Here is a 27,415-nt window from a genome sequence, read left to right on the forward strand (position 1 = left end):
GTGTGCCAAAAGTGTAGTGAATGCAATAACAGTTTGCTTGTCCTTATACATTTCAAATCCATCTGGAAGAACACTGAACACAGCTATTAGTGGGTTAGGAGGGATTGTGACACCAAGGCTGTCTGAAAGGCACTTAAAAATTTTGGTCCAAAATGATATTAATTTGGCGCAGGCCCAAAACATGTGACCCAGTGAGGCTGGGACTTGATTGCAACGTTCGCAGGTTGGATCTTGCCCTGGAAACATTTTGGACAGTTTTAGGCGAGACAGATGTGCTCAATATATAATTTTGAGTTGAATAATTGTATGCTTTGCGTATATGGAGCTCGAGTGAAGTCTCCGCATTGCTACTTTCCACTTCCTTTCTGATATATTAAGAGATCTTTTTCCCATTGTCCTCTTGGATCTTTGAAAGGGAGGGACTGTAAAATAATTTTATATATTGCAGAGATGGTGTCTAAGTCCTTGAAATTGAGCAATATTTTTTCCAGCATGGACAAGGGTGCAAGATGAGGAAAATCGAGCAGGTTCTACTTAATAAAGTTCCTAATTTGAAGATAGTGAAAGAAATGTGTAGCTGGAAAGTTAAATTTGGAATGTAATTGTTCGTAGGATGCAAAGATGTTGTCTATATAAAGATCTCTGAGCAATTTGATCCCAAATTTTTTCCAGATATTAAAAACTGGATATGTTTGCGAGGGTTCAAAGAGGTGATTCTCTTGCAGAGGTGCCACAGATAAAAGCTTCTCCATCTTAAAATGCTTTCTACATTGGTTCCATATTCTGAGTGAGTGAAGCACAATTGGGTTATTAGTATATTGGCGATAACTTGCATTTATTGGGGTACAAAGCAGGGAATATAGAGAAGTACTGCAGGATTTTACTTCTATTGTGGACCAAGCCTGTGTATGTTCATCTATTTGTGTCCAGGTTTTTATGGCTTGTATGTTTGCTGCCCAGTAATAAAACTGAAAGTTAGGTAGAGCCATGCCACCTTCTGCCTTTGGTCTTTGTAGGGTCACTCTTTGGATATGTGGAGGTTTTGAGTTCCAAATAAATGAGGTTATTGTTGAATCTAATTGCTTAAAAAATGATTTATTGATGTATATTAGAATGTTTTGAAATAAAAAAGAAGCTTAGGAAGAATATTCATCTTAACAACATTAATTCTTCCAGCTGGAGTGAGATGAAGGGTTGACCATCTATGCAAGTGTTGCTTAATTTTTTCCATACAGACAGTGAAATTTTGTTGATAAAGAGCTTTGTGTTTACTTGTGATATTTACCCCTAGATATTTAAACTGATCTGCAATGATAAAAGTTAGGGTGTCTAATCTAATATTATATGCTTGTGAATTCACTGGAAAGAGTATACTTTTATTCAAATTAATTCTGAGACCAGAGATCTTTTGAAATTCTATAAGTGCTGTTAAGACTGCAGGCACAGAATTTTGTGGGTCTGATATATACAGTACCATATCATCTGCATATAGAGAAATTTTCTGTTCCAGTCCTTCTCTGATAATCCCATTTATCTGATCAGCATTTCGACAGTGAACCGCCAGTGGTTCAATGGTGATTGCAAACAGCAGTGGTGACAAGGGGCATCCTTGTCTGGTACCACATTCTAGTTTAAAGTAGTCTAAACAAATGTTGTTAATACAAACAGAAGCTTCTGGATTGGTATACAGTAGTTTGATCCATGCACAAATGTTCGGGCCAATCCCAAATTTCTCTAATGTAGTGAAAAGGTATTTCCATTCAATCATGTGAAATGCTTTTTCTGCATCCAATGATAACAATATTTCTGGGGTGTTTGACTTTGTTGGTGAGTATATTACATTAAACAGGTGTCGAAGACTGGAGGATAAGTGTCGACCCTTGATAAATCCAGTTTGATCTTGTGATATTACTGAAGGCAGCACTTTCTCCATCCTTCTAGCTATGATTTTTGAGAGTATCTTAACATCATTATTCAGAAGTGAAATTGGTCTGTATGATGCACATTGTAATAAGTCCTTATTTTATTTAGGAAAGACGATGATTAATGCTTGGCGAAAAGTTTGAGGTAGAATTTGATTATCTCTAGCTTCTGTAAATGTTGCTGATAGGAGGGGAGCTAGCTGAGCGGAGAATTTCTTATAAAATTTTACAGGGTAGCCATCAGGGCCTGCTGCTTTCCCGCCTTGAAGTGACTAGCATCTAGTAATTCTGATAGTGCCAAAGGTTTATGCAGTTCCTCCGCACAAAAAATATATTTTTGTGGTAACTGTAATGTATCCAGAAATGCATTAGATTGTGTGTTGTCTTCTTTAAACTCAGTAGAATATAAGGATTTATAGTAGTCTCTAAATGTGTGCATTATATTTTTATGGTCAATGATTTCGTCTCCATTCGTATTGGTGATTACTGGGATTGCATTGTGAACTTCTTGCTTGTGGATTTGTTGAGCTAAAAGCTTATTAGCTTTCTCTCCGTGTTCATAGTAATAATGTCTGGATTTATAAATTAGTTGTTCAGTTTCTTGAGTTGTCAAGAGGTTGAGTTATGAATGCAGTGTCTGCCTTTTCCTATGTAGAGCCTCGCTTGGACGTCTGGCATGTTCTTCATCTATTCTAGTAATTTTGCTTTTTAGTTCTGATACTTTCTTAGTTTCTGATTTATTCCTGTGGGAAAGATATGAAATAATCTGTCCTCTTAAGAAGGCCTTTAGAGTTTCCCAGAGTATTCCTGCAGAAACCTCTGAGGATATATTTGTCTCTAGGAAGAAACTGATTTGTTTGGATATAAATTCTGTACAGTTCTTGTCTGCTAATAGAAGCGGGTTAAGACGCCATCTACGAGGTGAGTGTGTGGGGCATAGTGACTTTAGCTCCAAGATCAGAGGGGCATGGTCGGAAATAACAATAGCATCATACTTGCAAGATTTAATCGTAGGCAAGAAATTATCTATAAAGAAATAATCTATTTTTGAGTAGCAATGATGTACTGGTGAGTAGAAAGAATATGTTCTTGAAGTTTTGCTTTAGAAACCTCCAGGGGTCTGATAAGTTGTGGTCAGTTACAAACTGTGTAATTATCTTTGCAGTGTTAGATGTCATCCCCCCTGTGACAGGAGTCCTATCTAAGAGTGGATTTAAAACACAATTAAAGTCCTCAGCCATTATAATTTTATGAGTGTTCACATTGGGAATGGATGCAAGTATGTTTTGTGTTTTTTGTATCTCACACCCTCATACACCTTTATCATAAGAGCATCCCTTATCTACGATGCAGCATTCGATCATAAGAAAATATGATGCTGGTTTTAAATTAAAAGTCGTTGAAGTGGCAAAAGAAATTGGTAACTGCGCTGCTACAACAAAATGTGTGTCTGAGAAAGTGATGTGAGATTAGACGAAGCAAGAAGATGTAAAAAAAAATAAATTAAGTGTCATGATTTTGAACGGGAGTATAAGTCTGGGTCTGATTTTATGATGATTTACGCAAGTATATACGGCAATCATCTTATACATGTCAAGTGCTTACAAATTCAATTCACGTAGCACTTTACTAGCCCTATTTGACAGGCAACAAATTGTTTGGTAGTTGTGGTCAATGTTTCTCAAGCTTTTTGGTGTCATAACTCACTTTTTTCCATGTTTCTTTGTGACTTGACAAGGGGGTGGGCTCCCAGTTTGTGAATCAAGCACAATCATCGGAGATTTGTGTCTGAATGGTCGGGGCAGCTACCCACTGTGGCTCACTACCACTAGTAGCATCGGCAGCCCGCGATCAGTGGCTGTGAAACGCAGTTTTTGGGGATTGTAGTTCAGAGGTCCAAGATACTGTATACAGTTATACCACAAAAATCTATTCTGGGCTCACTTTCATTTTCAATCTATGTGCTCAGATTATATCAAAAAATAATGTGAGCCACCACAGCTATGCAGATGACATGCAGCTTTACTTGTCTGTAGCACATGATGACCCAGAAGCTCTGGGCCTTCTGATTTAACATCTTATGTGTACTTCAGAATGGATGAATAGTCATTTCCTGAAGCTAAATAAGGAAAAAAGAAATCTTAGTGGTTGGTATAAATGAAAACAGCGAAGGTATCAGAAATAAACATGATTCCTTAGCATTAAAAGTCAAAGTGGAGGTAAAGAATTTATGTGTAATCATGGACTCCAAGCTAACTCACCTATTAGCCAGATTACTAGGACTGTATTTTTCCATTTCCATTTATACTCTTTTAACATTGCAAGATGCTGAGAAAGCAATTCATGCATTTGTTTTCTGTTGGTTAGATTACTGTAACACACTCTTAACTAGTCTACTTAAGAAAGACATGAATCGGTTGCAACTAGTTCAAAATGCAGCACTAAGAATCTCAGTCAGAAAAAAGATCTGAGCGCATCTAACTAGTTTTAGTTCATTATATTGGTTCCATATGTCCTTTAGAGTTGACTTTAAAACACTAATTGTATATGAAGTTTTAAATAATCTTGCTCCTTCATATGTTTTGGAGTGCCTGCCCCCCTACACTCCATGTCATTAGGTTAGATTTTCTAGTAGTGGTCAGCTTATTATTTCAAGCTCTAAGCATAAAAGAAGTGGTGAGGTGGCCATTTGCTGTTATGCACCAAAAATAATTTACCAATAGAGATACACCGCGCTAATACCAAGGATCTTTTTAAAAACAAAAAAAGAACTGATTTTTTTTAAATTAGGCTTTTTTGTAGCTACATTTTAGTTCTAATTCTAATAAACTATACATGAATAAAATGATACTCTTCAGGGATGTGCAGTCTTTTCTAATCTCTACTTTCTTACCTCTGTAGTGGTGTTTTGCACCACCCCACCTGTGGCACTGTGCAGCCTTCTGTGATGTTAGAATGAAAGCGAATACCCCTACTGTCCACAAGACCTACTGCAGCGAATCCTCTGGGACAAAGCCCAGAAACAATGAAAAATTATTTTAAAACATTAGAACACTCTAGACGAGAACAGACCATTCAGCCCAACAAAGCTCACCAGTCCTATCCACTTATTTCTTCCAAAAAAGCATCAAGTCAAGATTTGAAAGTCCCTAACGTCTTACTGTCTACCACACTACTTGGTAGCTTATTTCAAGTGTCTATCGTCCTCTGTGTAATGAAAAACTTCCCAATGTTTGTGTGAAATTTACCCTTAACAAGTTTCCAACTGTGTCCCCATGTTCTTGATGAACTCATTTTAAAATAACAGTCTCGATCCACTGTACTAATTCCCTTCATAATTATAAACACTTCGATCATGTCACCTCTTAATCTTGCTTTTGCTTAGTTGCTTGGATCTGCCCAGTCATCCTTTTTATATAATGGGATGATATTTGCCATTTTCCAGTCCTTCAGCATCTCTCCAGTGCACAGTGACTTCCTAAAAATATGTATCAAGGGTTTATATATGTACTCACTAGCCTCCTTAAGAACTCAAGGGTAAATATTATCTGGTCCTGGTGATTTGTTTGATTTCAGCTTATTTAATCTGAGCAGCACTTCTTCTACAATTTTCAAATCCCTCAGTACCTCCTTAGTAGTCCCGTTTACCTCTGGGAGGTTATCCACTTGGTCACTTGTGAAGACCTCAGAAAAATGTAAGTTTAGGGCATCCACTATTTCATTGTATGTTTAATTCTCCTTTACTATTTCTGATGCACTTGACCTCCTCCTTGACTGTTCTTTTACTACTAAAATAATGAAAGAATCTCAAAACATCGTTTTTTTTTCACCTTATCTGCTATATTCTTCTCAAACTCTCTTTTAACCTCCCTAAGATCCTGCTTAATGGTTGCCCTCATGTTCTCATATGCTCTACGATTCACTTTGCAGTCATTAGTCTTACAGTATATGCCTTATAAAGCAGTTTTTTCCTTTGTAGCTTCTTTTTTAAATCTTTAATAATCCATTGTGGAGCTTTTTAAAATTTCCTATTAATTCCAATTTTAGGTATGTATCCGTCCTGCATTACATGCAAAACATTTTTAAACTTGTTCTACTGCTCCTCTTCTGTCTCAACGGGCAGTCTATCCTATTTAAAATGTGCCTACCAAAATTCAACTACACCATTTTAATCTTTGCATCTGCACTCTTACAAAATACTGAGAATTGTATATTATGGTCACTTGATCCTAGTGGTTCAATCACCTCTACACCCTCAATTCTGTCCCGATTATTACAAAATACTAAATCCAAACAGACTTCACCCCACGTTGATACTTTAACATGCTGTGTTAAAAAAAACTGATTACTTCTAAAAACTTCTGCTCTTGTGCTCTGCCATGTGCAAGGTTATCTCAGTTGATATTTGGATAATTAAAGGCCCCCATGACTATAACATCTCCCTGTAAACTTGCCTTTTTATTATTACTAAAAAGATTGTTACTCCTTCTTCATTTAAATGTTGTTAGTATTTACATTACTACGCATTTTTATTTCTACACCGTTGTTTGCACCTCCACGCATAGACCTAAACCTGGACTGTCCTAAACTCCCTTTACCACCCCCCCCAGTCTCCCCTCCATCCCATTCCCTAAATTAAAAAATCCTCAACTAGCCTACTCATATGCCTCCCCAATACTTTGGTCCCCTCCCCAGTTCAGATGTAACCCGTCACAGCGGAACAGGTCACTTCTGTTCCAAAATGTAGTCCCAATGCCCCATAAACCTATACCCTTCTACCCTGCACCAAGATTTGAGCCACACATTAAGCCTTCTAATCTCTTCAATCTTACCTGGACTGGCACAAGCAGAACTTCGGAGAAGACCACCTTGTCAGTTCTGCTCCTCAGCTTGGCACCTCTTTGAATTTGGATTGCAGAACTGACCACCCTTATGTATGCCATTTGTCCAAAATGGACAAGGAACTGGATCCATCCCCGCTCTAGCCAAGAGCCTATCCACTCTTCCAGGGAGGTCCCCCAACTGTGCATCCAAAAGGCAGCACACTGTGCGAGACTCTTGCTCTCTGGAGCACACCTGCGCTTCAATCCCCCCAATGATTGAGTCAACAACTATCACTACCTCTCTCTTTCTGGGAACTGGTTTTGAGGTGGCCCGTTGGGGCTTCTCATACCTGCCTAACACATCAGAATCATCAGACACCATCCAGCTCTGCAAGGACGTAATAACGGTTTGACACTTCTAATTCGGGGGTTGATGCCCCCGGACAGTGTGCACCTTTTACCCTATGCCTTGTGACTGTGACCCACCTATTTCTACCTGTCTTGTCTGGACTCTCCTCCCGCGCCACCTTGGGGGTGCACACTATCACTCTAAAGGACACCTGTGCCAGGTCTGCCAATTCTCTATTACAATGCAGGTCAGCCAACTACTCCTCCAGTTCAGTGAGCCTGAGTGCTGGATCAGCTGGCATCTCCTGCAGATGTAGCCCTCACAGACAACTGGCTCCTCCAAGCCATCATCTAAAAAGTCCAACATCCAACAGGACTTGCATTGCACTGGCCTCATTATTAAAATTTGATTTAGGATTAGTAAAACTGCCTCAATGGGCGGCATGGTGGCGCAGTGGGTAGCGCTGCTGCCTTGCAGTTGGGGGACCTGGGTTCGCTTCCCGGGTCCTCCCTGCGTGGAGTTTGCATGTTCTCCCCGTGTCTGCGTGGGTTTCCTCCGGGCGCTCCGGTTTCCTCCCACAGTCCAAAGACATGCAGGCTAGGTGGATTGGCGAATCTAAATTGGCCCTAGTGTGTGCTTGGTGTGTGTGGGTATGTGTCCTGCGGTGGGTTGGCACCCTGCCCGGGATTGGTTCCTGCCTTGTGCCCTGTGTTGACCGGGATTGGCTCCGTGACCCTGTGTTCGGATTCAGCGGGTTGGATAATGGATGGATGAAAACTGCCTCAACATTTTTTTTTTCTTAAAATGAAAATAATTTAACTTAAATGGTAACACTAAGAAGTGCAACAGCTATTTTACACCTTGTCCTCTTAAGTTCCTGTACTGTATATATATTTGTTTTGTTTTTTTGATCAGGGTAACACTGCAGTAGACACTTCATTGCTCTTTCTATTAACTGAATTGTCACTTTACAACAAGGAAAGCAGCCAAAAAAACACAAATAAAACAAAGAAACAACTTTTAATGACCAGATACAGAAACAATTACAAAAAAAAAAAAAAAAAAAAAAAAAAAAAAAAAAACACCACCAACAATAAACATTGTTCAATTGCAGTTCAAGGCCTGGTGTCCTGTAGGATTCAGTCCAGCTGAGATGCTACTTGAAGAAATTCTGGAGCAGAAAACAAGACTTTGGGGTTTTCAGTCTTGTTAGTGCTGAATGGCAACAAGAAGAACTGTGACATTGTCTGCACATCCTCGGCGCACAGCCTCATTGGCCAAACGATGACACGCACTCTCATACTGAATGTCCTGCAGGGTCTTCCCTTCTTTCAGCTCCAAGGTCTGATCCTGACACCAATAAAAACAGGGTGTTAGCAATCATAAATGGAGATACAAACTACACCAGCTCTTCTGGGAAACCATCAACTACTTTCCTGAAAGACTGATCTAGTCTACTTCAGGCAAAAGTAGAATTTTAGGCGAAGCTTTTCAATAAAGAGTAGGAAAGGAAGCCACTCCGGAGGAATATCTAAGATATCATAGTTTATTTTTCTTAAAGTGGTAAATGGCAGTGAGTTACAGGATTCCTTGATTATTCGTTGCAATATCTTGCATATACAATATTGCAGGAGTAGTAGTTTTCAGTAGTAATCTCCTTTATAATGAGATGCCCTACCACCTTCAGTCATGCATTATTGTACCCAATAAGACATGAACCAGAATTTCACTGTACTCCACACCTGTAACAAATGTACACATCATTCTACACTAGGTGAAAGAAAAAAATGCATACTCTGAAACCTATTTTTATCTACAGATTAATTAATATTTGTCAAATGACTAAAGCAGGGAAGAGGTATAGAATATAGACACACCATGCTGTTATTTATGAGTTACATAACAATAAATTGGACTATAGTGGGCTGAAACTAAAAGGACTGGCTTGGGGTTCAATGGCATTACCAGAGTCATTTAAAAACAGAAATCAGATGTTGCCATAATGATACATTATGCTGATTTGCATTAATTTTTATTCATTAATGTTTCATTTTTAGTTGCATATAACACAACCCTCAGCCAAACTCTGCATACTTTTTCAGGACTTGCCATTTATGGCAGTATTGGTCTTTAAAACACAGCGCCCAAATACTGGGCTTTTAGCAGTCTTTAGAATTATTATTTAATACTCCAAACTCTCTGGCTTTGCTAACAGTCAAGTCAACTGGCACAACCAAGTGGCCAGCATCCTCTTTATATCTACACTGAACACCTGCTGATATGAAACGCCATACTTCAGTTCACAGGAGAATGACAAAATAAAATCTATACATACTCAATTAAAATTATATAAAGATAAAAATATCACAGACTGTTTTCAAAATGGGAAAAATACACCATCCAAAAATAACAAATACAATGAATACAACAGAAATGATGTACTGTATATTACGGGTAACATTTCACTGGGTAGTGTATCTTCTCATCTCACAAAATCATATGAGACTGCAACACACGCTGCTTCACCAACATACATTTTTGTAAAGTGAGCGGTCTGAATGAAAGCAAATCATCTTGGCTAACAGAATCTCACTGTTACAGACTTAGAAAAACCAAAAGTAATTCTGGAAATATCAGTGTCAGCACAAAGCAAATTTTACCCTCAACATAATTTGAAAAAAATAAATTGCAAAAGAAATCCACACAACTTTGGCAATGCTCCCCTAAGTCATATGACTAGGTCTTAATCTCTCTCTCTCTTCTTGAACTTTCAGCCACCTTTGCAACCCACAAACTGCTGCTGCAATAGAACCAATCTGTATAAATTCTCCTTGCCAAATTTAGGAAACATTTTCAGAGACCACTTGTTTATCTTGCTTTAAACTAATATTCTAGAGAAGGCCCTTTTTCTCCCCAGAAGTCAGTTTTGCCTTTTTCCCTTTTTTGTTTTGCAAAGCTTGGTATTTAGCTGAAAGCATTGGTTTTGGTTCTTTATGGACTGCCATTTATATTTCACAGAATGGCACAATAGATTGGATAAACATTTGAGAGTTAACTTGCATAACTAAATGATTACTGTAACCCATTTTTCATTACCACTGACCTCAAGAGTGACCAGAACAAAGCTGACTGCCTCCTCCGGACTGAATACCTTAAAGAGACCATCACAGGCAAGGAAGAAGAACCTAACAGGGCATTAAAAGAGAACATAACTTAAAGTACAGCAAGACGACTTACCTCTCAGCTATCTTACAAACCAAACAAGAAATGCTTTTCAGAGAGCAAAATTCTCTTTTATCTCCCAAAATAACAGTAAATGCTAATTTAAATCACCTTACAAATGAAACAATAAATAAGGCAAGGGTTGCAGGGCAGATATAAACATTATGTGTGATCATAAAGAACAGAAATAGAATGAGTTGAACTATCTGATTGCATGTTCATGAAAATAGCCCCACACTCATTCCATTCTGCAGCTCATTTAAAAGACCTGTTACATGCATGAGTTAGTTTCAGAGATTTACAGCTGTAGAATTCATTTACGTTTGCTCTTGTGACTGCTGGTAATGTAGTTTGACAAATATAGTGACTCAACACAACTAAACAAAACAGGTTTGATTTTGCCTTAAAACATGTCTGTGACAGCCTGCAACCAATGAGGACTTATTCTGAAGTAAAAAGCATAGAGTGCAAATACAAGTAATAAGGAACATGGGTGTTTGGATGGCACAAACAGGACAGAGCCTCATCACTATGATGTCTTACATTCATATTACCAGGACAAAGGGAAAAAATCTGGCCTTGATTGCGGCTGAACGCACCATAAATGGAAAGCCTTTGTACAACATCAACATTGTCAAGCAGCAAGTTAATTGGCTGTCAGCAAGTAGTGAGTTTGTGATACTTTGGAAAGTTCAAACTGTGCTGGAATGTCCACACAGAATCTTGAATCGTGATTTGTCATCCCTTGCGATTCCCATTTGTGTAATTCGCAAGTTAATGACATTCATGTTTGACACTACCAACAGCCATACATCATGTAATGTGCTGCTGGATTAAATGAACTCAGAGGCAATTAAATTGGTCTTTATGCTTTGCGCACTAATTAAGGACATGATTTGTTTTCAAAGTTTTTGGTTTGGTGCTGGTAAAAATGACGTAACTGGTTCCTAAATGCTGCTTTTGTTTCCATATTTCAAGACAATATATTTTAAGGAAACCCTGGCAACATCCAAACCCCAAGCCAACTCCTACATTAGTTTTTCCTTCTTTCCAAAGCGTCTTGACTGATGTAACACATTTATTCACAGTTAGTATCAACTCTGCAGCGTTTATAAATATCCTTATTGATGTGATAGCTACAAAAATGCAATTTTTTCCTCAATATTTAACAAGATGTGTTGCTGCCACAGACTTCAAAGAATACAAGTCTGATTCCCACCCAGGCAGTGTATAGAGTTTGCACATTCTCCCTTTGTTTGCCTGTGTCTTACCAAAAACTGGTATTTTAAACAAAAAGCATGCACCATTCAATCCATATCTCTTACTTAGTGTTCCTCAGTATCGCTTTACCAGCCTGTACTTGCATTAGGAACATGTTAAAAAAAGTGTTTATTTAGAGGAAAGGTGCTATAAAAAATATGAAATAAGGAAAGATAAGAAGGGTGTTATAGAATTGGGGCTTGACTGACTGGGACAAAATAAGAAAACACAAAAAAAAACAAAAAACTTTTGAATATTTCCCAAATCCAAATTCTTGGTTTCTTCCTCTGGATTAGATGCACAGACCTGAACAATGTCTTTGAAGACATTCACTTTTCTTAATTTTCTGAGAAGCATATGGAGTAAGAAATATATGACTAGCATTTTGAAAAACAACAATGACCCTTTATTGTATTATGCAGTTTCAAAAGCTGTACACATGCTCAATAAATCATTACCAAACAACTCTGCATAAAACAAAATAACGTTAACCTTTTTTTACCTGTCATTTGGAGTAATCTGACAGCGGCGTACATCAGGGGTACAGATCACACCACAACGCTTAAACTGACCATCCCCTAGTGAACGTGAGACTTCTAGTACACCCAGTACTCTGCCGTCTCTGTAAAGTGAAAAGATGAGTAAGAACAGAATGAGTTTCACAAAAGTACTAATTTAAATTTAAAAAGTTAGGAAAGACTCAGTTAATTAATATTTACTAACTTGTCCTTTTTACTCTAAAGAAATGAACATATCTCATAATCCCTAAACCTGAGGCTCTTCACATTTATGAATACAAGAATTCTGATATAGTGGTACAATATAATGTGGGTGGATGGTGTAATTCAGCATATTATACATAAATATAAACAAAATTAATACGTTTTTCTTATAAATATTAAAAAAAAATTAACTAGTCTAGTTTACTTTGCAAAAGCCCTGTAGGGCATTGGTCTTAAACTCTGGTCCTGGAGGGCCACAGTGCCTGCAGGTTTTCATTCTAAACCTTTTCTTAATACTGACCTGCTTTTGCTGCTAATTAACTTCTTTTGAATTAATTTTAATTGACTTGTTCTTGAAGACTCAGACCCCTCAATTGTTTCTTTTTCTTTAGTTAGTCAAACAATAATGAGATATAAAATGAGCCAAAACATGACCAGCAAACTGTGCCCATCAAACAATATCTGAAAATAAAGATGAAAGTCTCAGGGATGCTGATCTGCTCGGGTACACAAGAGAGTTTAACAGTGCTCTTAGAAAAGAAATGCACATGTAAATGTATGCCATCACACAATGAGAGCAACAACAAGCCATGGAATTAAAGAACAGGTTTAATTAACAACAAGAATTGGCTCCTAATTAAGCAACTGGTTGGAGTAAAATTGGTTGGAGTTTGAGACCTTGACTTAGTTGGTCTTCAGTTGGCTCACTCACTTCACATTTCATTTCTGTTTGGGTGCCATTTAAGTAACGAAATGAAGCAATTTAGAGGAACAATGAAGAAATTCAGGGAAACAAATCTTAAAAAACAAGTCAATTAAAATGAAAGGAAAAGGAATTAATTAGCAGCTAAAATTGGTCACCAATTAAGAAATGGGTTAGAATGAAAACCTGCGGCCATCCAGGACAGGAGTTTGAGATTCCTGCTGTAGGGGAATTATTACTGAGAAAATGTCTCTCCAAGAGTGTCTAGTTTGAAGTATCTTGCACTCAGACAGATCTTTAGTTCTAATATTATCTACCCATTACGAGGACTGTATTAACCCAAACGGGGGAATGAGCAATGCGCCTGCTTTTCATATTAAATAAGCTAAAATAAGCAAAACTAGAATACGTAAAGCACTGGAATGATTTCATACTTTTCACTGAAGCATCAGATTTCTTTTCATCGAAATAAGCCATCAACTTCAGAAAGCAAATTTTCATTCCATAAATGGGACATCAGTTTATGTAAAGGCCAGCACCTACCCATGCTTTTTAGTATTTTTGGTATTTAGTACACTGTATTAATCCCCCAGGGGAAGTCACCTTTTCGCATGACCTTTTGGGGTCAGAGCACAGGGTCATCCATTGTACCGTGCCACTGGTAGCAGGCCAATAAAACAGACAATTAACCTGTACAGATAACTGAATTAAAGTGGCTCAGGCAATGGAAAGAAGAATGAATTTTTACAACATGGAAAGTAAATTATACAGAATACCCACATGAAAGTGCATCAATATGGTTGTTCATCTTACAATAATAATGGGGTGCAAAAGGAGCCCCCAACTCTCTATCAGCAAACAGAAAAAAAAATCTCTCACCATACTGATATTTTTTGCTGTGTAATAGTCATGTGAAATGTAACATAATAAAACAGTACATTCTCATATCCATTTAACCCAGTCCAGCATCATGCTGGACCAGTGTGCATCCTGGCCCATTCACACACAACCCTATTAAGGGGTCAACATAAAATCTCAAAATAATTTAACAAGTGTGTCTTTGGGAAAACGAAAACCCAGGGAAGAAGAGACAAGAATGTGGAACAATTCCACATGGACGACAAGCAGACTCAGGATTAGGACCAAAGACACTGGAATCAAGGAGTCAGTGGTGCTAACTGCTACACCACCCACTGAGGTGAAATGTCCTTTATAAAACATGAATTGGAGTCACCAAATAACCTAAACATATACCTTAGGAATTACATGAAAGGCGCATACCAAGAGAAAAACCCACACAGACACAAGGAGAACATGCAAAGTTCATAAAGATCGTGACTGGGCTGGTCTTTAAACCCAGGACTGTGAAGCAGCAATAAGATAATGCTTGCAACTCTGAATTGGATTTAGCAGATTAGAAATGAAGAGCTGGAAAGGTAAAGGGTTAAACTATTGGATGGGCTGTCATCTCACCAAGATTTGGGTCATGCATTTTAAACCTGGTAGTAAAAACATTCATGAGCTCTCAATGACAATACCAATGAGATAGTACATACAGAAAATGTATGGACAGATCTTTTAATATTTCAGCTTCTTTTTTGTTTTAATTATTTCATGTCATGTATCCTGGACTCTACAAACAGATGAAAACCCTTATTAGAAACATTCTATAAACCAGAGTCAATATTACATCCTGGCTCTCAGCCTGCCCCAAAGACGCGCACAAGGCTTAGCCAGACTCTGCAGCTCCAATACTCATTCTTTCATCACTCCCACACAGAGGAATGCACTTATGAAAACAAAAACACACTCCTAATTGTTTATGTGCACAGACAGGAATCGCACATTTTGAGTAGCTGCCATTTAGCACCTAATTTAGCTTAATTGCGCTGATGTGCTTTGCAAGTGAAAGCCACAGTGATGGGCTGCTGTGAAAACAAGGAGATGGGTGATAGCAGGGGGAGGGGGCTGCAGCTAAACTCTGCTCGTCTCCCTTGTAATTGTGTGGAATCGGCTGGATGTCTCCTGTCTAATTGCCTGAGTGCAGGCGGTTTCCGCGGCTCAGCAGAATGAAGCTTCGATTGCCATTTTTTTGGGTTTCTTGTCATTTTTGATGTCAATCTGGAGACTGAGTGAAGCAAAAAGCTGACAGCCAGGCCCCCACCACTCAAGACTAGCTCTAACAGGTACGACACCCAGAGACAATTTTTTTTCTCTCTCAAAACACTTAAACAGGATTTTGGAGAAACAGATTTCTCCTGTGGCTGACAGAAAAAGAACGCCCCTAGAATTAACAACTATCAGTTATAGATCTTAAATTCAGCAAGATAGCAACTCCCAAAACTCTCAGAATATAGATTATAAAGTAGCAATTCCATTTACTTTGTTAATGCTTAGAAGTCATTTTCTTATTTTTTATTAAACAAAGACATCTTCTCAGATTAAATCAATATTTAATTTTGTTTAAGCAGAATTTCCACACAAACTATCCACTACTACAAACAGACTGATAGTCGCTTTCTTTTTATATGAGAGAGTATGTCAATATCACACCATCTATTATTGTTAATATAATAAGTTACAGAACTGGGAAGACAAACAAAGCATACAGAGTGTTCAATTTATTACATTCACCTATCATTCAATATTAAATCACTGTACAATCAGTGAAGACAATGCTATTAAAAGTAGGTAGGCACATACCAATGGGTAAAGTAGGAGTGCAAATAAAAGGAGAATGGACAAGAGTACTAACTTAAGAATTGGTGAATTTGGCAGAACCACTGGCATGAGTGCATCAGAAGCAGCAATGTTGCTGGTGTTTTATTAAAGGACAGTGAAATTGGTGTACTGGTAATCTATCACTGTCCAAAAAAAGTCCCTCAAAACAGAGTCCTGTGTTCAGAAACGGAGGATGCTAAAGGAGGATGAAATGACATGTGCTCCTCACTTCTTCAATATGCCCATGTATACATTTAGTTTTTCAATGGGTTAATACTTCATTCCCCAAGGAAGGGGAAGTACTGGAATGATTCCAAGAACAAGACAGTGAAATCAACTTAAAGCAGTGGCCTCATCACATCTCAATACAGTATATCTGCAAAGTCCAAAAATGGATTCAACAATTGCTTCTACTGCATATTGAACACTTTGCAGAGTTCATGCCACAATGAATTCAAGCTATCCTGACAAAAAATGCTGAAGCAGTTTTATTTCAGGTAGTTGCACTGAATAAAGTGAAAAAAAAAACAAAAAAAAAAAAACATTTATATTGTAATGAAAATAGGCTACTACATGCTGTGTTAAATAAAGGGCAGTGTGTCTATTTATGTTTGACTTTTAAGATTCTGTGAGCTATTTGAAAGAAAACACACATTAAAAACACCCCATTAACTGACTATACTACAAAAATAAGCATGTGCAAAATTAAATATACCACACCACGGAAAGCTATACAGTCATTATCAATTACCTAACAAACTCCAATCAAAAAATATTCATATACATTGGCATTCTCAAAACTGTTTATTTACAAGGACTGACACAAATGTTCTACCTGCAGTCAAGCTGAACTTAATCTGGCACCAACATGTTATTTCTGGCAATTGGTGTTATGCAAGCTGAAAGTAAAAACACATGGTAAAACAGTTGACATTTTTCACTTTAAGCAAGATAAAAGAGTACATGATATGTGTTCATAATTATGTAGGGAATTACTACATTAGATACCACATATTGCTTTAAAATAAGATCTTCAGCTGGAAAAAGGGGGACGGGTGATAAATTTTTGCTCACAACAGATAACTACAAATATGTGAAGCAAGCTACCAAGTAGTGTAGTAGTGCACCCTTGGACTTTATGGGTAGCTTTAGAATCATAAGTACAAAGTAGTAACGACACTAAAACTTTGTCCTTATGTTTTGAGATCCTATTAAAATGTCACTGGTGCATTTGGAATCAAAACATGCTTTATGCTCCATCATCAAGCTGTACTGTGTTGATTGCTCTTTGTATGGTCACACAATACAGTAGTTATCTTTCAAGTCTCACACAGTGATGGTCTTTTGCTTGATAAAATATACATCTGCTCATTGTTATTTATCAGATAGTTCTGCTTAAGTGAAAAGGCTAACATGTTACTTTTACATATGACTACTCTTATTTTTGCACCTCACTGTCTTTCAGTGATGCTGGACCCTAAGGCAATGCACTCTGTTACACGGTGTCTTTTGCTATGTATCAGTTTTCTCTTTAAAGTAGAGGGATTCTCAAACCTCTGGTTGAAAGCTGCATTCTAAGCAACAAGGGGGTCTGCAAGATAGTAGAAATCAGGAACAGAATCAGGCCCAGCCATAGTAGTGATAGTGCAAAATATTTAGATGTACAGAGTTGTGAAGTACAGAGGGATTTACTGTTGATTTTCTCATAATGCCTAAGTACAATCTTTTGGGTGATAACTAATGCACAGGCCTGGGTTGCTTTCCAAATCAAGAAGCCGTGCCAAACATTCTGTAGGATATAAGCAAGATGATATATTACCTTGATAAACACTGATCTTATCAAGTAGAGAAACCAACTTTAGTTTGCAGTTAGGTGTCTCTCAACACAGAAACATTTTAATTTTTTTAAGGAATTAAAATTTAGATAAGGTTAATATAAAATGTGAAGAACAGATATCAAGCTTACAGGTATTTACCTCAAATAAGAAATTTGATTTGTGGTGCTACAGATTGCAATGCCAGCTTGTTCTGAAAATGAACCCAATAAAAGATCAGAAAAAGGCAGAAAATCAAAAATTGCCACGATCTTAAAAAAAGAACATTGGTTTGGCCAGTTTGCTTAAAACTAAACCAGTAAGTCAGATATGCAATGTCAATCTGAATTCTAACTGACAAAGTGACTCTAATCTTAATATGTTCCTTTACCACTGCTGCATCTTCAAACCTAAAAACACCACTTTACCACAAAAGATGCACCAGCCACCAGAATGGCCATTAGACATTCACTCTCAATTTAATTATGTCGACACAAGTGCCCAACGTTGTTAAAATGAAATAGAAGACAACAGTTAGCAGAAAAATGCATGAGAGCAAAGAAAAAGGTTTCTGGGAAATCCATCCTGCTGTATAAGAAACTTTTTGGTGAGCCTGCCTGAGGCCAAGCAGTGCTCTCTTTTTAATCATCATGATGCTGAATAGCTAAGTCACAATAAATAAACGAAAGATGCCTGAAGACTCCCTTTTCTCATAATTGCTTATGCAGATAAAGATGACAGCAGAAGGGGGGTATAAAGACAGAAACCACAAAACTGTCAACTACTTTGGTGAGAGGTTTAAAGACACTGGAGAGACTCTCTAATACAATTTGCAGACAAAAAGAAAATAAGCTGTCATCATTATATTTGTTCAGACTGGTGCAATTTACATTGTTCATGCACATATCTCCTTCATGACACTAGTACATTGTTTGTGCTCTTCATCTCAAAATGCACAAAAAAATCAGTCATCACATTTGGTTTTTAAAACATACTGCTTTTTTTTTTTTTTTTTTTTTACTTTGTACTGTTACCATTTTGATGTTTTTTTCAGACAACCCCAGTTTCTCTTGTTTTGTCTCAGATTTGTATCAGGCAGATACAGAAAAAGACCTGGGTGGCTGCAAAATATCACCACCAATGCAGTTCCTGCCAATCCCCATCCTCTGTGATAATTTCAAGGAATTTGGGATGGTTTCCTCCAAGTACTCCATTCATATTCAGAAGCTACAACTATAGTATTACAACTTTCTCTCAACAGAAAAAGGCTAAAGGTAGGACCAAGTCCAGACAGGATGCCAGTCTACAGCAGATCATGCCTAATCACAACACAAAGCATGTCACTTTGGAACTTGCCAATTACCATGAAGAGCACATCACCCTGAATGAAACTGGAAACTACAGTACTATGGTAAACATACTGCACACATAAGGTGAAAATGTAAACTCCCCCCGTATAGTTTCTAAGAAAGGATACAAAACCAAGCACCTAAAGTGCAAGTAGGTTCAACTGTTGCCTTTTAAGTGGGTCTCTTCTGGGATTACAACGTTTACAGTTTAACAACTTGGTGTGTATGTGTGTAGGATTATAGCCTATGATAGAGTGACAGCCACCCTTTCTAGGGCTGGTTCTTGCTATGGCATTGAGGGGCAGATCCCATTTCCACCAAAACAATGAAGGTATAATAATATGAATGGATGACTGATTTATTCTTTAAATTTGGCTGCAAAGCTCCATCAACTGGTGAGGATACGTCAAAAGCTGAAGAGTAAATATATTTCAATAAATAGAGGATGCACTTTCTACTTTTTTTAAAACAGGTTACTTTTACTGATACATCTGCATAGGAGCAAGATGTAACCCGACTAAACAAAACTTCAGTTTGAATTGTATATCTATATACGCTTCACTTCCCTAAAAACTCTTTGCTTATTAAATGAAACACACAAATTTCTTAGTGCTCACCAATATCCTCATCCTTTCAAACGATGTAGTAATTAATACTAAGTTCTTATTTTCAAGATTCATTAGCATTACAGCCATCTTAATTTTCAGTTTTGTTTTACCATTACAATAGATGTACATTTATTGCAAATCACACACTGCACTTTGTGAGTGTTTGTGTAGATGTTGCATATAAACACGTCATAAAATTTTAACATAATAAATTTTTTATTGTGCGTTTGAGAATGTTATAATATGTGTTAATGATTATTACAGCAAAGGTTTTAATATGTTTAAGGATCTTCAAATCTATGAATAGTCTTAATTTTACCTTAAAATTAAACATCTTCTGATATAATAAATATGTAAAATGATTATGCTTTGGATAAAATAAAGTCACTATTGACTAGCAGTGGAATAAAAAAAACAGCAAGAGAACACACAGTGGAAGAATGTATTTCCACTTAATCTCTCCATATTCTTCATGTAAAATACATAGCATGATAAAATACTGATATTGGTAGTTCTGATAAAGTAATCCAAATGACAGCACTGAAAAAATATTGGAGCATTGGGCAATACAAAACTATTAAATATGTTTTTTTAATGTACAAAGCACTATAAAGAAATAACTCATTGGGCAAGAAGAGTTTAATGCAAGGATTATTTACTTAGCATGAATTATTTAAACAAAAAATAAACAAAGAAGACTGTAAACTGCAGCTGATATTTCATGCATGTTATATAAAAAGATTGTCTTTTTAGATGTTTAAATAGGAACAAATTTGTTAAAATATTTAATTAGGCTAAATGAGACTAAAATGGGCATGAACAAGGAGGAAACAAGAAACATGCAACCCTATCATTTACTTTAAATTATGCTTTTGTGGTATTTTAGAAACCAAAATCATGAATTACATTGCAATTGAAAGAAAAATATTTCTTGTTCATTTTTACAAAACAAATAAAAATAATTATTTTATTACTCATCAATTTGTAAACAGATATACGGTGCTCTCTTCAAGCATCAGCACTGTGAATTCAAAACTGAACTCTTTTGCTCCTTATGTAAGCAGTACATATCAAACCCTTCAAATGCATGAAAAGTACTTCTATTATGCCAGAGGCCTACTGACATTTGTCAACTCCTGTTCTAATTTTCTATAGTTCTTGGCCAATCCTTAGACACTGAAAATGTCTCTAGCTTTCTTTTGAAGGGCTCAAACTTCAATGTCCTTTTCTGAACATAAAACACATATTTGACTGGAATTAAATTGGGGATCTGATCTGACCAGTGTAACTTTCCATTTGCTCCAAAATCAACTTTTTGGTTGCATTATAGGGTCACTATTGTCATGTATACAGAATACAGTAGCTGTATGTTTTGGCTGCATGATTAAATATTGGCCAGTAGACTGGAGGCTATCGTTTCAGGCAAAACATTTCTATTCACAAGTAGTTATTCTGTTCCAATATTTACTGACCATGTTAATTAAGAGTGGAAACATGAGCCCAACTGTGACCCTTCAACATGATTTCCTGAAGAGTTGGTATGCTATGGATCTGCAGTTACTTCCTTTCTTCATACTTTAACCTTACAATCACTTTAGTAGAATTTTCTCTTTGTCTTGTTTGTGAGTAACACATTGTTCCAAGAACTCCTCTGGCTTGGCTTTGGAAAGTTTGCATCTTACAGTGTGGTTGATGGTTTCAGCAGGTGGTGCCTTAAAATATCCCACTACTGATTCCTTCTATAGCCAACTTATATTGTTTAACTTCTACCAGCTTGCTCAGTACCAAATGTATTGAGCTTGGGACATTGATTAACTTTTTATTTAAATATCCTAAAAGATAATTTTTCAACAAGATCTGTTAAAAAAGAAAAAAAAAGTCAGAATATTTTATATGGAAGAAAAATCAGTTGGTAGAAAATATAGAGGAGATCACTTCAGTGAAGAGGGCCACAGTGGTTTTGACTCTTTTCCTACTACCACAAACATATCACATTTTAAATGCACTTTTTTTTTTAGTATGGTTATTGGTTCCAGAGATTTTAATCACACAAAACACACATACAGATGAACATGGCAAAGATGATTCTGTCCAAAAACAGGCTAAAAAACAAACATTTCAAACATTACCTAGAATTACTATGTTCTTATAGAGTTCTACCCTTAAGCGTTGGAAGATGTTGGAGATGCACAATGAAGCAGCTAAACAAAAAAGTCTTGCACCTAGCTAGGCAAGCTGTAACAGATGCAATAAGGTGTTCAGGCCTGTAAGCTTTTATAAGATTTACTTACACAGTTTTATGACCTTTTAATTGATTTTTTTAATGTGAATTTCCATCCTTGCAGCAAATACTCCAAACAAAAAGGTACTTCTAAAACAAACTGAACAATCGAGACATCTGAAATGCCATTTTATAAAACACAAACGTAATAAGGGCAAAAATTTATTTCACTAGTGGTGTGAATCGTAACTAAAAAGGAACAAGAAATGAAGTAAACTCTGAGTCTATGTTGTGGCTCTCTCAGTTGCAAGTATAGCTTGTCATCACCCAATTCAATTTTGAACCTTAAGTGTTTCAATACAACATGAAAGTAGTGACCTCTTGACAGATCCCATTATTGATATTTTTACAGCATTCTAATCCTAACTTATCTGGAAAACGAACATTCTACAATGTAGCAATGGGCGAATGTATAAGGCCCTCCAGACAGAGTGCAGAGTATTAAATCCTTATTGTATTCTGCCCAAACTAAAATTACAGATCTTTTTGAAACAGCATACAAAAACGTACTCTACTAGAAAAGTCTGAAGCAAATACATAGAAATGTTCTATAATCTAAAACACACAACCGTCCTTCCTTTCCGAAAGATCACTGTGTTAAAATATAAATGCTTAAAAAAATGTCATCTCACTAAAAATTACTAGCTACAGCAACTTGACGGTTCTGGGGTTTTGTCCCCATTAGCTACAGACAACACTTTGGAGAGTGCCCAAGAGCGGATGAAGAGAACCCTGAGGGGTATTAACCATCACTTAATTCTCCTGCTTCCACCGTCATAAAACCTGGAAAAGGTCCAGAAAGACATAAATTAAAACTTCAGCATTTATTGCACAAACACAACTCTTCCAGCTTGTTTTTTGTTAATTACTCCCACATGGAATCATTCCAGGGGGTGCGTAAATTAGGATTTTTCAGTGTGTACTAACTATGCATCCAGAAATACCTTGAAGGGTTTTGGCACACTTCTCTAGGCAGCATGTCTTCCTCATTCTCTCGCAAAGACACATCAACAAAGTCAAATGATTTTCAAGAGGGTCCTCTAAGGGGCCATGCATGTTAGCGCATGGACACCGTTTCTTTAGAATATTTCTTCTTGTTTTTCTCTCTAGTTCTGCGGACATTGTGGGACTGTTGGGAGGCCTTACCATCAAACCCATCCTTTAAAGTTAAAACCCAGACTCTCTTGTTCAGCTTTTCTTTCTGTAACCTTTGAAGGCTAAAACATGCTTAAGTTATTTCATTTGCTCTCCAGCTATGCAGCTATAACATGCTTATTTTCATCCCTTGGCTGTTATAAGATTGTTAGGAATATCTTACAAAAAGAGATCCTTTTGTGTTTTTAATCAGCTAATCCAATGACTGTCAAGGAATGAAAGCTATCATGAAACAACATAACCATCTCAAACCTGCCTAGTTAGATGTAATACAATTGTTTAAAGAATGCATAAGCTTATATTAAAAACATTAAGATGCACGTTTTTAAGAGTACATGAACAGTTTATAGCATTTTCTTTGATATTCAGGAACTGTTTGAAGAGACTAAAACTTCAGAGAACAAGTAAGTTATATCCACAAACTCTGAAAACTAGATACCTAAACGTATAAAGTAGTATTTACTTATTACTTATCCAGGTTACCCGTGACTAAAATTTAGATAAACAGAAAATTAGAGCGTACTTAAGTAACATTACAGCTCCAGGACAAAACAGGAAAATTATTACAAAAGGGCTACAAGCAATGTCAAAATAATAAACTATGCCTCATAAAACTGTATAATATTTTACCTCTACTGTGCTCTTATACTTAAAAGCTAGTATTTTCACCATATGCCTAAAATAATGTAGCACCTTCATTTGCAATTCACATTTAGAAATACAAACCTACATGAAACTGTCAATTTAATCTAAGAGTTTGAACCAGATAAATAAAAATGTCTTGAAACCAAACCCAAAACAACCAAAACTGCAAATCTAGTACAGACTCTTGACAACTTACTCAAGAAAGCATGATAAAACGAAAATTATGGCAACATTTGAAGATTAAAAAAAAAAACAACACTTCGTTATCTAGATTACACGAGCAGCCAAACCACCTGCACTTTAGCACAGACAATCCACCTGAAGCTAAGCCTGTTTGTGCATGGCCAGTACTTAGATGGGAGATCATCCAGGAAAAGCTTAGGTTGCTGCTGGAAGAGGTGTTGATGAGGCCATCAAGGGGTGTTTACCCTGTGGCCTATGTTTCTATCCCAATGCCACAGTGCAGTGACACTGATATAAAAATTAGCACAGTCCTTCAGAAGAGATGTGAAACCGAAGTCCTGACTCTTCCGGGTCATAAAAGATCCCTGGGCATCTTTTGAAAAAAGAATAGGGTGTTTCCAGGATAAATTGCTCACCACAGCTTACTCTCTCCCTAATCATCCCTTGCTCCTTGTTAGCCAACTCTCTCTCTCAACTCTTCACCACATAATAGCTAATGTGTGTTGAGCGAACTAGGACAAAAATGGTTGCCTCTGTATCACCCAGGTGGATGCCACATATTGGTGGTTGTTGAAGTGGTTCCCGACTTGCTATGTAAAGTGCTTTGAGTAGGTTAGAAAAGCGCTACATATAGTTAAATTTTTGTTATTATGTTGATTTAAAATGTTACTAATGAGCAAAAAAGTAATCTCTATATGGACCAAAGTTGTCTGAGATGAATATAGGTTGATAAACAAGCTTCCATTCCAGCAAGAAAAATTAACTAGCTAACTGAAAACCAATTTTACAATGAGAAACAATCACACACACATAGCACAGGTGTATGACTTTTAACCAAACATGCTGTATAGATTAGTAGTGATGACAACAAAGAATAAATCTAGAACGCTAAAATTCAAAATGGACATACATGTATGAGAGAAACCCATGAAGTAGTAACTATAGTAACTAACAGTAACTAGCACATTAAGGAAATGTAATTTAGGAATTTTAATGACATTTTAGCATTGTTCCATTTACGAGGATTACAGAGCTGTTCAATAATAATAATAATAATTGAAAAACTCAAAGACAAGACTCCATTCCTTCAGAAGAGTAGGGGTGTTCAACTATTTATTAGGCAAAATGGGTAAACATGCTTCAACACAGCATGTTGTAAATTATTTAGTGTGTCGTAAGAATTGTCACAGCCTCAAGATATAAAAACCTTTTAAGATAGTGGAATTTAATGGGTTAAAAATTCTGCAGGTAGCAGAGAAATACGAACAACCAAAAAGTGGATTACATTTCAAGAGAAATTCACATTCGTTTTCAAAGTCAAATCTTAAGACACAGCATTCAACAGCTCCACACTAGGAATGTTTATGTAATCAGGACACACCTATTTTCAATATAAACTGTTACTATTAATTTAGACACTGAATGAACCATTTGGAACAGTGACAAGTCTAACTTCTTCCTTAATCAAATTCTATAGGATTGCTCAATTTTAAAGAAACACTCCACTCAAAAATTATAGATTTTATCTGTTATTTGCACTATGCTGTTTGTCATTATAGCAGAAAACAAAAACTTAAGATTTTTATATACAGTAGAATGAATACATCAAAATTCCTGACATAATAGGTGTTAATGGGGACCAACACTGAACAGCAGCAAACAATATCAAAATGTCCATGAAAGAAAAAAAATCTCATAAATCCAAATGTCAGGTATTCACTTTCATGCTCGCAATGTCTAAAACATGTTTATTTTTGGTAAATATTAGATCATTCATTGGCAACCATCTGCACCACATTATATCCACATCAGTGTGGTTTGAAGGAAGTGTACAACTAAAGATTAAAAGTTAAAGGCATGTGAAAACATTATCAGGTGGAAAGTATGTGTGGTAGTTATGTATATTTAAGATGCTTCAACAAACAGAAGATTATTTGGCCACTACAATATCAAAAACAGTTGATGAAAAACTCAGAAGTACTGAATTTGTGTGAGAATGAACAACGAATGATTCTATTATTCAGTTCTTCAATTCAGAATCTTGATTTTGTTTAAATGCGCTTGTACATTTTCCAGAAAGGTTTTTCTATATATAAAAATTATATCCAAAATACAGACTTGAAGCATAAAACTGGATACTCAATTGTTAAATTGAACACAAGTAACCTCAGATTTTTTTTTTTCATGGCCGTTGTTAATATTGTTTGCTGTTGTTCAGCATCAATCCCAATTGACACATATTGTATCATAATTATGCTGTTTCTGTTCTCCATAAACACACATTAAACAATTTCTCATAGTCATAACTACAAAAACAGTGTAAGAAACAATGTCACATTTTGAAACAATACCCATATTACTATAGAGCAAAATGGGTAACTCGTACCGTACAGTGCCTCCTGATTTCTGGATTCGCATTCTTTCTTCATACTGTGTGGGGTTGTGCTCCCTACTTAGTGGCAAAGCAGTTATCTTCTTGTTCTCTTCCTCAAAAACTCGGCACAACACTGCCTGCAAGATGAAATGATACATCCACTTTCTAAACTAACTTACTTCAATCACTTAACTTTTATCTTTAAACAGAGCTTTTTAGATAAAAAAAATACACTTTTCAAATGTTTTTCTAACCTGATCATTGAGGTTGCAGTTGTTTTTGGACAATACATGTACTTGAGATGTAAATTTCTGTTAATGTACAGATTTTTTTGGCACTTGCATGTATTAATCATTATAATTCATTGTTTTTCTTTTTAAACATTTAATTTTTCAAAATGTTTGTTGGTGTGTTTATGCTGGTAGTGTGACCTGGTGGTTAAGGAGCATGAGAGTGTAAGAAGCATAGTGAATAACTATGCAACTATTAAAGAGGGTGGGAGGGGGGGATCAAACAAAACATACTTAAATCAACTATAGTTACCCTGTTCTGAACTGCATGTGCAAAGTTTAATAAAATGCAGAGGAAAGTTTCATTAAAATACACATTAATAAGTTTATTTGGTGTTTCCAAAAGTTCACACTGATAAAGAATGGTTAAAGAGCAATGGGGTGATAAATTATACCACGAAGAGTATTTTGAAAAATGTTTATGCATATACATATACACATATATATCTAAAAATACATACAACCAACCTACTGTATAAATACAGAAACGATTCAGACCCATTCACTTACTGCACACTTTGTGTTGTAGATTTAAATTTAAACAGATAAATCTGACATTTATGCCCATCAATCTGCACTCAAAAACCCAAAATGATAAAAGTGAAAACACACTTTCAGAAAGGTTTAAAGTTAAACTTCTCATATTTTTATATATTTTACACACACACACACACACACACACACACACACATACTAGCTGTCTCCCAAAGTCATTCCAGTGTTGATTTGGCTTGGGTCACTTTTTTGCTAAAAGGTAAAACAGCCTCAGTCGGAGGTTGTGTGCACCTCTCTGTACTTGGCTGCATTTATCCTTCCCTCAGTTCTTACCAGTCTCCATATCCTTTTCGCTGAGAAGCACCTCCATTGCTGCCACCACTATCCTTCACCATAGGGATGGAATTAGGCAGGTGATAAGCAGTGCCTGGTCTTTGCCAGACAAAGTTCTGCCCAAAGAGTTCAATATGTGTTTCATCAGACCAGAGAATTTTTTTCC

The 27,415-nt window shown here is 36.5% G+C and overlaps 1 protein-coding gene across 2 annotated transcripts in view; it reads right to left on the minus strand.

Moving 5' to 3' along the window:
• Nucleotides 1–8,095: 8,095 nt before the first annotated feature.
• The window catches only part of ilkap (integrin-linked kinase-associated serine/threonine phosphatase), a 48,071-nt gene continuing 28,751 nt past the window's right edge, over nt 8,096–27,415 (minus strand). For both annotated transcript variants that reach the window (XM_028793085.2, XM_051923644.1), the window contains 4 exons: nt 26,144–26,268; nt 12,079–12,198; nt 10,198–10,279; nt 8,096–8,444 (listed from right to left, as the gene is read on the minus strand). In XM_028793085.2, coding sequence (XP_028648918.1) covers nt 8,304–8,444; nt 10,198–10,279; nt 12,079–12,198; nt 26,144–26,268 — 468 coding nt within the window. In that variant the 3' untranslated portion in view covers nt 8,096–8,303. The remainder of the gene's footprint in view (nt 8,445–10,197; nt 10,280–12,078; nt 12,199–26,143; nt 26,269–27,415) is intronic.

This window comes from Erpetoichthys calabaricus, chromosome 2 (genome assembly GCF_900747795.2).
Source record: "Erpetoichthys calabaricus chromosome 2, fErpCal1.3, whole genome shotgun sequence".
In the NCBI taxonomy this organism is placed as follows: domain Eukaryota; kingdom Metazoa; phylum Chordata; class Cladistia; order Polypteriformes; family Polypteridae; genus Erpetoichthys; species Erpetoichthys calabaricus.